Consider the following 13997-nt stretch of genomic DNA (forward strand, 5'->3'; position numbering starts at 1 on the left):
CGACCCAAACCAAACAGCCCCCCCACCCCCCCAACCCCCACCGCCGTGGAAGAGTTTGAGTCTAGAATAAAAGCAATTTCCTGCATAGCACACCTGTAATTGAAATGCCAGCAAGACGACAGCTGCCCATTGACATCAGCGTACATTAAAAACACGGTGATGGAGGGGAGGAGAAAATCATTTTTCTTCAATTAGATTCATATTTTAAGTTATCATGTTTCATTTTGCTTCAGAGATGGTGTCAAGCTCATATTTCACATTAATCACATCGTGTTGGGGGCATTGCCTCGACATCTGTCATGCATGTGTAATCACTCATCAGCCTTTTATCGGAATCACTGAAACAAATTTCCCCCTGCAAAGCTTCTGTGTGTGTGTTTGTGTGTGTGTGTGTGTGTGTGTGTGTTTGTGTGTGTGCGTGTGTGTGTGTGTGTGTGTGTGTGTGTGTGTGTTTGTGTGATTGTATGGCCGTTAGGGTGAACTCATTATTGATCAGACACTGTGACATGCTATTACTACTTCTAAATAACAATTAGAGTGGCTGAAAGAAGGGCGAGAGCAGGACCCAGGCAGATAATTTATGCCTTCCTGTTGCAGTGGCTGAACTAAATTAATGACAATTTATGTTTTCAAAATACACAGAGGGACCAGGAAATGGAAGCATCTGTTTACAATTTTTCAATTTCTGAGAGTACCCAACATAAGAAGAATAAGAAGAAAGAAAAAAAATGTGCTTCCCACTTCACTTCATTTGTTTTGCTGGTACAGTTTTGAGCTCATGTTTCAGAAAAGAGATGGTAAAGATTCCACCAAGGAGACTTTTGCCCTTTCAACTTCAATGAAATGTATGAATTTATTCAAATAACTCAAATAACTCAAAGAATAAGGAACTTGAGAGACACAGATTTTTTTGTGTATATATGCCTTAGAATATAGATTTATCTCCCTTCTTCTTCGAGTTCAACTCGTCAAGTCAAAGTTTATTTCTAGATCATGTACTGAAGAGGCTGAAAATACAAAGAGCAAACAGGGTATAAATCTAAAATACAAAAAGCAATGACATTTTTTGTGTTTGAGTGTTAAGCTCTTCATATACAGTCTATGGTGTTAAGATATTGCACAATGTACTAGAAACCAAATCAAGGTCTCAAACTCAACTTGAATTAAAGACCAGTGAGAAGAAGTAGGAATTCAGATGACCCCTCAGGTTTACATAGTGTACTAGAGTAATTTTACATTGTGGTAGTGGTACTTTAACTTTAGAATAAGTGAGTAAGTCAATTTTATTCATTGAGCACCTTTTAAAACCAAAGTTACAAAGTGCTGTACAAACATGAAATTACAGAATAAACACAAACAATCTTGCAAGATATTTTTATTTTACCAATGTTCCGTAAAGGTTCAGTGTGTAGAATTTAGTGACATCTAGTGGTGACGTTGCATGTTGCAGCTGAACACCCCTCACCTCACCCTCTCCTTCCAAACATGAAGAGAACCTGTGGCAGCTTCAGTCCTCATTAAAACTCAAAAGATGTTTAGTTTGTCCAGCCCGGGCTACTGTAAAAAACATGGTGGCCTCTGTAGAGAGGACCTGCTCCAGATGTAAATATAAAGTATTTAAATATAAAGAGCTCATTTAAGGGTAAAGACAATTTAGGTGATCACACACTAGTGAAAACATCACAGGTATTTATTTTATTTTATTTATATTCAATTTATGCCAATAGATCCCTTCGAAGAACGAACCCTGCGATAAATACATCTATTCAACATATTTTGTATAGATGCATTTTTCTATTTATGGATTCATATAGAATACAGAGACTTAATCAACTAGGTGACTGCAGAATCCTCCCTGGAGCATCAGGGATTGTCACATTCGGTTGACTTCCCAATTATCATGGAAGTAATAAAACTCCATCCATTCCTCGCTGCTGTCCGGGCCAGGTTTTGATACAGAGCCGCCACTTGCCGGAGCACTTGGATTGGCTGAAGGAGAAAGGTAGCCCGCAGAGACTGCTCCTTCCTCCTCCTGCTCAGTCCTGTCAGTGGAGCGCAGACGGCGCACACACACATGTTCCTCTCACACACTCCCACACACTCCTGCACGCGTGAAAGGTGCCACAGAGGGGGACTCACCGGAGGACTTTGGCTTTAGTGTGTGCGGGACTGACCGGAGCATGAATTTGCCATTAATAAGACATCGATCCACACTTCTCCACAGACCAAGTGCAGCTTCCAGGGGGAGAGCGGACGGCGGCAGGTTTTAATGCAACATCTTCCTCACACGGAGGGCGATGCACCCGCCTCTTGATCCGTAGTAAACTGTCACACTTCGTATGTGCGCAAGAAAACACAGCGCTGGATCCATTTTTACGCAGAGCTGCTTTCTTGTTTGTTGCGCCGGGGTGAATATTTGGCTGCGGCGCGCAACGACGACGCGTGTTTGAGCGCATTTTCCCAGTGAGACGGACTTACTGGCTCTGAGCGGAGTTTGACTCCTCGTCATGAGGTGCGGCGGCGGCGGCAGCGCACAGACTCACAAACACGGAGGAAAAGTGCCAAGATCCTCACCTGAGATGCGGACCGTGTCCTGGCTTTTGCTGCTTCTCCTTGTGGATCTCACAGTGGCTCAAGGTAAACGCACTTTCTTGACCCGTGAACTTGGAATCGTGTACTCTCTTAAAAAAAGTTGTGTAAAGTCCTGTAAGCTTCAGCAGGGGGTTGGTGCGCATCAGGAGGAACCACCTGAGCAGAGTTTAGTCACACACGTATCAGAGAAATTGTCTTTCCAACCATTTTGGTCACAGGCTTTCATAAAGATTAGAGGATAAATCCAGCCTTGAGTCTGCAATGCTTCAAAACAAGTGGGCCTACTACAGGCTAATACACCCTCACAGTCAAATAATATAAATCCAGAGTGCAAATAAAAGGTTCCCTGAAAAAAAAAACACGTTTATCATATTTAAATTCATTAACAAGAGTTGAAAAAACGTGGCCACTGTTTCATTTCATTTCAAAAGAAATTCAATACTTGTGTAAAAGCACAACAAGCATTTTGTAAACAGAAGCAGTCAGACTATTGTATCTGTTTCTCCAAGGAAACAAAGTGCTGCTCTATACAGAGCTTCTCACATCCAAATAAAATGTGTGTTTTATAACCCACTTGATTCTAACCTCAAACACTGTTGTGAAACTGAAATCATGGGGAACAAGCTGCAGGATATAATATGTACGTAATTATCATTATTTACTAAATTAAATGTAAGTTCAGATTCTCGGCCACTTTTTAACTGTAATTCCAAAAGGAGGTCACAGGATGAGAGGCTGAACTTTCATTCACTCAGCTCTTCAGTTCCCATTGTGAAACAATAAAACAGTTATTCAGCATTGCTCTGTTTTGAAATGACGTATAAATAACCAGTATAACTCCACAAATGTGATTTGCTTTGTTTGGGAATAAGCGCCCCCTCCTCTGATATCAGATTCAAGCTACATGTAAGCTGTCATGGTCCTGACCTTTGCTCTGAGAAGCCGTCTTTATCAGGACTGAATAACATGTCTGAAATATGAAGCGGTGAAACACAGGAATTATCCATTTTTGTTTTCAACACGGCACTTCTCATTTAAACGACTTTAAATTTGTCAGCGTCAGTCAGTGAGCACATTTTAAACCCTCGGTGCGTCCTCAGCCTTTTTCCTCAGTCGTGTGTTGAAAGATATTTTCTGTGAACCCCACAGTTGCCGTCAGTTATGGAAAGCGCAGAGATAATGCCACGGCACCTGAAGCCATTCACTTAATCTGCTCTCTCCTGAGTGGGATTGTCTGTCAAACAAAGGCAGCTAGGAGGAACCCATGTGTGTGAGGGGTGTATGCGCATTATGATGTGTTTGTGCATGTGTCTCAGATGCCAAGTGTGTGTATGTGCTGCTGGAGTCAAACGTAGGTGGTCTCTGCACTGCTCTTTCTGGAATGAGCTGTGGCTGAATAACATGTGGAGATGGGTGTGGGGGGATTGAGGAGATTTTTGGGGGCTGCAGATGACAGACTTCTACAAGGAAACACCTTAGGTAGAGGTTTTCTCTGTGGCCTAATATGTTTTTTTTCTTTTTTAAGGCTAAGGCTTTGCTGCTCATGCAAGAGCAACACGCGCTCAAATTTGCGGTCCGAGCACATAGCCGAGACAGGGATGAGGGTCTGCGAGCAACCTTATCTAGCCGCCCCAGACCTCCATCTCTCTCCTACATAGTTAATGAGCAAAAAAAGCAATGGGAGAGGAAGAGTGTGGGGGGGAGAAACAGCACAGGTCCGGTTTCTGAAGGGAAGGGTGAGATGACATAATACCCATTCCTAAACCCCAGAGAGCCCTGTGTCATTGACTGGATGGGAATACGAACAAGGTCCTCCTCTGTCCATTAAGAGGTCGATACAGCAGGAGAACATTGTTTGAGACTAATTAATGGGCCCTCGCTATTTTTGGGCTCCGATGAGCTCCACACGTTTTCCAAATCGCCGGAGAGTCACTTCTTCAGTGTAAAACTACTGGTGATTACAGTGGCTCGCTTACCCCGGGGCGCTCCTCACCACGTCATCCCCCCTTTTCCCTGCGTATTTGAAACGTATTTTCCGTACATATCATGTGGCTGCTGCTTATTTTTACCTTCTGACTTTGCCCTAAGAGGAGGTGCACTCATCACACACACACACACACACACACAGGAGAGTGAGCACTGGGGAAATGAGAGCGCTCATTAACCTGTTGAACTCTTGACAAAGGAGACAGGTTGAGACAGATATAAGCTGGGAGCTGCCAGAGAGGTAGCCGAGAGCTCTGTGACAGTAGCCTGATTGGAAACCCCCGGTGCGAGAACAGATGAACTTCTGTACTTCACAGCACAGAGGCAGAGCTGTAACGTTTCTGTGCAGTGTCCGTGTCATATGTACATGTTGTTTTTTTAAAAGGTGTCGAGTTGTGATGGGAGTGCCTCCCTATTAAAGACAGGATCATATGTGGAAACAAACTGTAAGAGATGTTTGCAGCATGTTTGTCTCCTGCTGGGGGAAGTAAGATTGTAAAAAAACAGGCTTCTCTTCTAATTGGTGGATCTGAAATATTAGGATTTATTTTATCCATTAAACAGACTGACCATGCAGCTACACTTTCTTTTATTGATTTCACATATTAAATGTGCCTCCGAGGTGAGATGGGCTCAAGGAGGATTTCCAAACCACCGCAGCAAATGAAGCATTGCAGTTTTAGGAAAATCATGACCTCTGCCCAGGAGGATATGTATTCTCTGCTGTTTTATTTATTGGTTTCTTTGGGAGAAAGATTTTACAAAAACTAATGGACAGATTACTCTGAAAGTGGTTTGAGGAAAGTGGTATGGGTCAGGGAAGAACCCATTAAATTTTGGTGCGGATGGAGCGCAGGGGGTGGATCAAGGAATTTGATATTTTTGTGAACATTGTGAGATGTGGTGTTTTTCACCATTTTCCTTGATTTCTCAGGGAATAATTCATGGGCCTTGAGAGCAAAAAACAGCCACATTTACAAAAACTGCTTTTACGACGATATTCTAGTGATGAATGAAGTATACTAAAAGGTGTATTCACTATTTCCCTCATAAATGTGGTGGAGTAAAAATAGAAAGTAGCATAAAAGAAGAAGCTTGAGTAAAGTAGAAGTATCTCTAATGTGTAGGCTGCTTAAGTACCAAGGATTTTTTTTTTTTAGTTTTTTTTAATACAAGTAAATTATTTAAGATGAGTTTTAATAACAAGTAAAAAAAAGAGTTAGGTATACAATTATCATTTTTTTAAATAAGCAACACATTCTAACAGTGTTAGAATTTACAGTGTGATATCTACGAGGGTGTAATGTGTGGTTCAGCTTGATTGAATTTAAGTGGACGGTTGGTTCTTGGCAGACGCATGTGCTGTGAGTGCTAGTTCAAGATGTTGAATGTATGAAGACGGGAGGAGGAAGTTGTTCTTTCATCGATCCCTTATTTCTTTTCACGGCCGCACGTTACACACGTTAACACTGACGTTTTCATAGTGTATCTTCGTGTCAGGCAGCGGACTTCATTCATAAAGCTCAGCCCATGGGTGCTGGCCTTCCTGGGATAAGTTCAGCTTTTCCACAATGCTGCTTTTCTTTTCTCCCTCTTCCTTTTCTTACTCTTACACCATGTTCCCGTCTCTCCACTTTCTGATGATGTGTCCTCTGAGGCCTGTTTATGGAGGGAAAAGTTGAAGCCTCTTTTAATATATATTTATATGGTTTCTGAAATGTTGTGACTCAGCGCACAGTAAGACGTTGTGCGTGCAACACTCTCTCTCAGACCGATCTGAGCGCTGCCTTAACAGTGCAGGTAAATGCCAATGTTATTTCTATCGTTATTATTCTAACAGGCTTCCATGTGGCCTGACAACTGGCTCCTTTGGGGCCACTAATTTCACAGCCACTGCGGTCATTCTATAAACAGGGCCTGTACGCACAATGAGCGCATTGTGTTGAAGGAGCAGTAGTTGGGAATTACCTCCTATGATAGCCTTTGGCCAGTGCCAGCAGTACAACACCCCTTAAAGTCAGGCAATTTGATGTAATTGAAGGAAATTAAGATTCGGTAACACACTCGCCCATGTGCAGGTGAAGAAAGAGGGCAAAGCAAACAGTCTGTACAGTATGGTCCGACTCTGCTTAGGGGGAGCAGAGGTGCATGCTGGGTGCTAGCTGAGCCGCAGACGTGGTGGTGAGTGATAATTACTGTGAAAAAGTGGCTGCTGAGTTTGCGTCCCTGCTCCGCATGATGTCGTGCACTATTGTTATTGAAAAGTTAAATATAAACACTGTGGCTATTTCCGGGGCTGGGAAACAGTTCGTGAGGATCATCTGGAAGCAAATATTGTTACTGTCATCGAAACCAGGATTTTAGGTGTGACTGAAGTTGTGAGTCCAAATTCCTGTAGTGCAACTACATGTTTCTTTTTTGATTTACAAGTTCTATTTATTAAAAATCGGTCTCACTTTTCTCTCTTTGTTCTCCCTGATGGATACATTCTAAATTACTCTGTTATATCTGAGGCTCATTTAATGCCTCAGTCAATGTTATTATATTTAATATAACCATCCCCCAGAATGCATCGTGTTTAATTTGTGTATTTAATGACAGTGTAAACGTCTCTGCAGGCTTTTTAAAACTCCCAAATTCACAGTCACAATTCTTCTGTGTGTCTTAGACAAAATTACAGGTCCCCAATAGTGAAGCCAAGTCATCTTGATATCCCCTCGGTGGTTGATTGTCACATAGGTCTTATGGCTTCATTTTTGCACAACAAGAGGAAGTGGCGATGAGTCGTCCATCTTTATATAAAGTGTACAGTATGTCTCTAACCAGCATAGTGGAACGGTGACTGTTCCAGCAATGTAAAGTTTTTGTTGGTGGTTTCGTTGTCATTTTTATGTGTTGCTCTTGTACTGCAAACGTTTCAAAGTAATTAAACTTGAGGGGAATGTAATGATGATTCCAGATCCCTGTGCGCTATAATCTCCCGCCCTCCCAGAGCAGAAGAGGAATGATGGTAAGAGTGAGAAGAGGGTGATAGCAAGGACACAAGAGAAGCAAATGGGACAGAAAGATTAGTGGTGAGAGGTAGAAGAGAAGGAGTGAAGGAGAGAGAGAGAGAGGGATGAAAGCAAGATATGGAGAGGGACAGCGATGGACAGGGGAGGGACGGAGAGTGTGTCATTAATCACCCTGTGTGACACGCTCAACTACAGGGGAGCTTCACAGTGCAACATTCACTTCTATTAGCAGTCCATTAGCAGAGCCCGGCACAAGTAGCAACACTTGACAGGCAGGCCTGTGCCAGAATGTCTGACCTGTGTGTCTGCACACAACGTCTGCTGCACCCTGTAGATAGTGTGTGTGTGTGTGAAGGCTTGCTTATGATTTTTGTGAGAGCAGGGTGAGTCAAAGTGCAGCAGGGGATTCATTTACTATATTACATTGTCAGGATTTGAGCTTTTTAGGCCGTAGACAGCAAATGAAAATGATTGCATAAAAAAAGTCCCACTTAGAAGTACGCAACCGGAGGAGATGGGACATAATGACTGTGAGGGTGATGATAGTGGTGGTGACCTGATTTCCTACCTGCGATATCCCCCTCCACCAGAAAATGGCTCTTCAGAGTTGAGGCGGCTGATGCATTAGAGGTGCAGTCATTTGTCATTCAAAAGGCTTGTTGGCCTCTTACTCGCCCCAAGAGCCCTGTGATTACGGGATCCCAGCCAGAGGAGGGGGACGGGGGGTGTGGACCACTGTCCCTGCTCTTGATCTACAGTTCATTTATGATTAGAGATCAGAGCCGGAAAAATTTGGATGAGTGGGTGGGTGGGTGGTGGCGGTGGTCAGGGGGCACACTAGAGAGGAGGACAGAGCCAATGGGGGAGAGAGAGAAGTGATTACAAGTTAAGTGGCCCTTCTCATGCCATTATAAGCAGCAGGGCTGACAGAGCACATCATGAGTGAGTATAAGTACATACTCCACTCCTGCCCTTTAATTTGGCACCATGCCCCCCCCCCCCCCCCCCCCCCCCCCCCCCCCGGTGCGTAACCGCTAATGTCTTTCTGCATTTTTGTGTTCCTAACATGTCAATCACTCATGGACAGGTCATTACAAACACAGGTAAAGAAGAATAACTAAAAGATATTTTATTGCTATTTTGCATTCTTGATTATGTACAATTTGGTGCACCTTGATTGAATTTGAAGGGACTATTGTGGTGGAGGTTTTCTCTCTTCCGAGTGTTATTCTAGTTTAGTAATAAAGTCCACATTTCTTATCTGCTTTTTTTCTCGTTCGTTCTATAATTGTGACAAACATCAGCATTTTTCCCCCATACTTTAGCTCATCCGTGGACACAGCAAAACACGAACGTCCTGTACTGTTGCCATACATGCTATTCTACCTAGTAAAGAGGATTAGGGTGCAAAATAGACAGAGTTAGGGATTTGAGACGCTGCTGCAGTGCTGCTACTCTTATGCATGCACACAGACACTATAAAAAGCTCAAAGTGCTGATGAGCGGTAAAAGGCAGAGTCGGTGGGAATGCTGTTATTTCCCCAATGTCCTCTAACTGTGTTCCCTGCAGTCTCAGTTCCCCCCAGCCCAGCGTGGAGCACGGAGCAGCCTTGGTAACATGGCAAGCGCAGACCTAATATGGCACAGCGAGTTCAGAGAAGCTCCGACGGTGCACTGAAAATTTAGGACACACATGTCATGCATGCAGTCTGAAGGTGTGAGATGATCCCGGCTTAACTCTGCTGTTGGATTTCAATTGGACTAAGTAGAAGCTCTCGTCAAAGTTGGGGAAAACCATCCTTTTAAAATGGACGGTTGGTCCTAAACTACACCTCATAATTTACAATATATACAAAGTTTCCAAGTGCACTGTTTACAAAGAATTTAAATTGCTATAGATCAAACATTTGAACCACGTCCTGTTTCGTGCCCACAGCCAATGTTGTAAACACACTTGAGAACAATTTTACTGTTGTGGACGTTTGCATGCAACGGTAAAAATGTAGGAAAAAAAGTGTAGCTTCAGTGATCCTGTCGACTTTCCAATAATTAACTGAAACTGAGCTAATCTCAACGGCACAATAATAATAATAATAATAATAAATTCTATTATTGGTACATAAATCATTCACATTCACACAAATGAGGTATAAGAAGAAGTAAAAAGACCATAAACATTCTGTTCCTTTTAAATTAGGACATTATAGTTTTAGTAGATGATTGGATCATTCAGAGACTCAGTTTTGAGAGTTCAGAAAAACAGTCCAGAATACAAATATCATCATTGCAGCGTTCTTTTTCAATCCTCTGCTCTGTCGCCACCGGGACACCTTTTGATGTTAAAGCCAGGCTATATGTCCAGGTCTGATGAGAAAGGCCGACATACCACTGAGGCGGTAATGAGTGAGATGATATCAGAGGTGACTCACAACACCTGAGTCACACGCGCAGCGCGGAGGTTTTGGCAATCACCTGAATTTTCATGCCTCCATGGAAATCAAGCGCACGCTCTCCAGAATGGAAATACAGCTGCTGTCTTCCCCTCTGTTCTGACTCTGATTGACAAAGCTAAACCCTTAATCCTGGCTTTGCCCTGTCTTGTGCTCAGAGCCGGAGCTCCACTAGTGGAATGGGACTAAAGCAAATCTATGAATACCCTCCTGAAGAATAGGAACAATATTCATCTGTAATAAGTCATTTTCCGAGCTGCCGTCTATTTCGCTAAGCCCTCGAGTGGATACAGCCGCACATTTCATATACCTGCAGACTGACGCGTTTGCTTCATTTTGCCGTTGAGTGTGTCACATCTCTGCATTGTGAAGAAGGGTGGTGGTTTCCAGACGCTGCACTAATGTCTGGTTGGGAAGGGTTGTGGTCTATGTATGTCAGCAGAACAGAGAGGGAGAGGGGGGGGGGGCACAGGTCCTGGCTGAAACATGAGAGCAGGAGACCCACGCTCCCCATTTCCTGTCTCCACTTTATCAGCATCTTGCTCTCTGTTATTTCTGTGCTCTTAAAGCATCCAGCGAAAGGCTTGCAACAGATAAATGTTTGTTCCTCCTTGTACTTTATGGGGCTCAAATGAGGGACTTTATCCGCCCGCCACCCCCTCCTCCGTCATTCCTTTTTTCTTCCTCCATTCCTGTGTCTGCTTTGAGATGCCACAAGAGAAGTTATAGCCTCTGGTTTACATTACAGTTCCTTAAAGATGGGCTCGGGAAGCCTAAAAGGACAATGCTTGTACTTGTTCTTCAAAAGGAATAAATGTTGTTATACCAGACTGTAGGGAAAGGGCAAGAGAGACGTTGGGTTTGTTCAGTTACAGCACATTTGTGTTTATTTTGCGAGAAATAATTACTTGCACCAACACAGCCATTCATTAAGATCTGAGGGACGAGAAGTCATATTCGTTTTGAAAGGAAAGTCATTGTTGCATTCCTGACATTTCACACTCTTTCTGCTCTTATCACCTCGTATAATATTTTCATTCTGACTCACATAATTCAGCGCACTTCGGTTTTCTTTGCTCTCTGTACGACCATGATGTTGTGTAGGTGTGAGTCTTTTGTTTGTGTTGTCTGTGCCTGTGTGTGTTTGTTCAACAATAACCAAGTCTCTTTCAGATAAATCTATGCGAAAACCAGACCAGTCATCCCCAGGAAATCAATCTTTCTCATAATTCCCTTCATTTTTCTTCCATCTGTTATCTACCGAGCTGCCAGACTTTTAAACAGAGCAGACCATTACCAGAGGGCAGAATTAAATGTGTGTCAGAATGCCAGCCTGTAAAGTTGTTGTTTTTACTGAGTTAAATGAGGTGCTAAATTAAAGCTTCACAATTGGTATGTGCTGTTGTATGATTAACCCCCTTCTCATCCAACCCTCCATGTACCCCTGCTGACACGAGCAGGGAAGAGTCAAAATGAGTGTAAGAGTTACGCTGCGCTACTGAAATCACGCTTGACTGTCGCAGGCATGGAAAAAATGGGTGTTTTCGACATCTTTTTGTGTAATTACACCGAACAAGTCTCAGCAAACACTGTGGAATTCATGACCAGCGTTGTGGAAAACGTCCTGTTAACCACCCAACCCCACCGCCGCCCCGCCACCACCGCTACGATACCTCCCAACACCCCTCAACCCAAACACCCACACTGGATGACCTCTTTTCTTCATTTGGGGCTTTGTTACTGTGAGTCCAGTAATAGTTTGCAACTCGAGATTGCTGGTGGGTGTTAGCACTTTCCTGTGTTTGCACAGCGTGTGTTTGTGAGCGTGGATTTGTGTGTGTGTGTGTGTGTGTGTGTGTGTCTGTGTGTGTGTGTGTGTGTGTTTTTGCCATATCTCCACGATCAGTCCCTGGTGACCTAAAGTACTGGCAGACTGTGTTTAACTGGGGCAAACTCAATGGGTCTAATTTAAATGGGGCCCAGACAGAAGCCCCACAGTGAAGAGTTACTTTATGACTCCTTGCATGTAAAGCACACTGTTGAAGCTGCTACGATTTGTCTGCTTTTTCTTCATCCCCTCCTCCTCCTCCTCCTCCTTCTTCTTCTTGTTCTCCTTCTGCTTCTTTTTCCCCTTCGTCCACTTTTCCCTCTTGAAAATCTCCCAAATTAGAGGGTTCCACGCCGAAGCTAAGTGTCTGTGTTGTCTTTGATTTGTATGCATTCTTCATTTAATGAATACTGCAGAGATGAGGTTGATAATGGCAGAAAGCAGCCTGCGCCGCTCTGAAAGTTCACCGCTTTAAATGTCAGAATTATTAATGAGCTCAGAGTGTCAGTCCCGAGCTTGTCCGACATCATGTTCTATAAAGGATTGAGGAAGAAAAAAAAAATTCAAGTGCAGCTGCCCTCGCCTTCACAATATTTCTGTCTGCATGTGTGTCTTCGTTGGCTGAAAGCGTTGCATTAGGAGAGATGTATACTGCAATGAATGCAAATCCTCCAAGTCGTGTCAGGGATTGGCAGTTGACGGGAGCCTCCAGCTGTGCGTTTGCCCCTTTCAAGGAGTTAACCAAACAGTAGGCAGAAGGTGAATAATGGATGTTGTTGTGATGATTGCTCTGAGATGCAGAAAGAGGGAGAAAAAATGCAGGAGTTCTTCCTAAACCAGGTCAAATGTCTGAATTGGCCCTATTTTGTATACAGAGGAGCGTTCTTGCTCCAAATTCCTACAGTAAACACACAAGTCTTGTTTGCTGTTTAACCTCCCCAGGCTCCCAATCTGTTCAGGCATAGAACCCGCAATACTGGTACAGACACTTACTGCAGCATGTATGCCAATACCCGACCTCACTGTGCTGCCTACAGATTAGAACATGCCCTCAGCAGTACCAAAACAGGAAGGATCAATTTCTGCATTTTCCAAATATCGTTTCAAGCGTATGGAATCATTTTTATGACTTGCCAGGAGTAATATGGATGTTGATGAATGATTAGTATTTCTGTAGACATATTCTTTTCATTAGTTTTATTAAGAATCATTTGGGTTGGTGCTGACATAGCCAACTGCTGGAGGATTTTGCCCCCCAAGTCAAGTTGACGGAGAAATTCAATCTGTTTGGAAAAAGTGACCATGCTCAGTAAGATGATGGACTAGTTTCCCTAATTCCAGACCTCAGTAAACTATGACCCCATACAGTACACCAGCTGCACATGGCGTCAGCACGCTCGCTGTAAGCCGATATGCCATAATGGCTTGCTGCAGATATGCCGGACCATGTGCAGCGGAAACCGATAATTCAGTGGTGACACACCATGCATAGGGGTTCCCATGGTTTTTAGTCTGACGTGAGGTAAACCGATCTGTCAGGTAAAAGCTGACGAGGAGGGGGGTGTGATGCGGAGGGTTAGGCCAACACAGGGTAACCTCTGCTGCATAAAGGAAGGAGCAGTGCACTGGTAAATCATACCTCCTGATGAGTTTCCTTCAGTAGCTGCTTGTTTAAAATCCGACTGCACGCATTCCTCGCGCCTCTCATTTAGAAAGCTGCCCGTTACTAAATCACGGTATTTTGGTTTTTACAAGTCTGCAAAGACTTCCCGAGCTTTTCCGCTCACCGCTGTATTTTTTTTGTTATCGCTGTTTTACCAGGCCAAATGTTTTATTTAGCAGCCTGCTCCCTGCACAAGACCTGTACCAACAAAAGCAGTGATACCGGCCAAAAGAAGAGGCTGAGACAAGGAATAGAAATGAGACGGAGATAGTGGAGCCACTCCTAAGCTGCGTGGCTTTTACCCACAGGATGAACAAACTGAGAGCATCCACATTCGAGACACATTAACCCACAGCTATTCTGGGCTGCTTTGTGTGGCTTTTTGTTCATGGAAAAGAGGCAGGAATCTGGTAAACAAATACAACAATGTTGAACACACCAATGTGTTGTAAGGATTGGGCAGC

General features: G+C 43.6%; 1 protein-coding gene across 3 annotated transcripts in view; it reads left to right on the forward strand.

Annotated features, from left to right (window-relative positions):
• The first annotated feature begins 2013 nt into the window (after positions 1–2013).
• The window catches only part of unc5cb (unc-5 netrin receptor Cb), a 112829-nt gene continuing 100845 nt past the window's right edge, over positions 2014–13997 (forward strand). For all 3 annotated transcript variants that reach the window (XM_069513846.1, XM_069513847.1, XM_069513848.1), the window contains exon 1: positions 2014–2637. In XM_069513846.1, coding sequence (XP_069369947.1) covers positions 2508–2637 — 130 coding nt within the window. In that variant the 5' untranslated portion in view covers positions 2014–2507. The remainder of the gene's footprint in view (positions 2638–13997) is intronic.

The sequence above is a fragment of the Paralichthys olivaceus genome, chromosome 18 (genome assembly GCF_024713975.1).
Source record: "Paralichthys olivaceus isolate ysfri-2021 chromosome 18, ASM2471397v2, whole genome shotgun sequence".
In the NCBI taxonomy this organism is placed as follows: Eukaryota; Metazoa; Chordata; class Actinopteri; order Pleuronectiformes; family Paralichthyidae; genus Paralichthys; species Paralichthys olivaceus.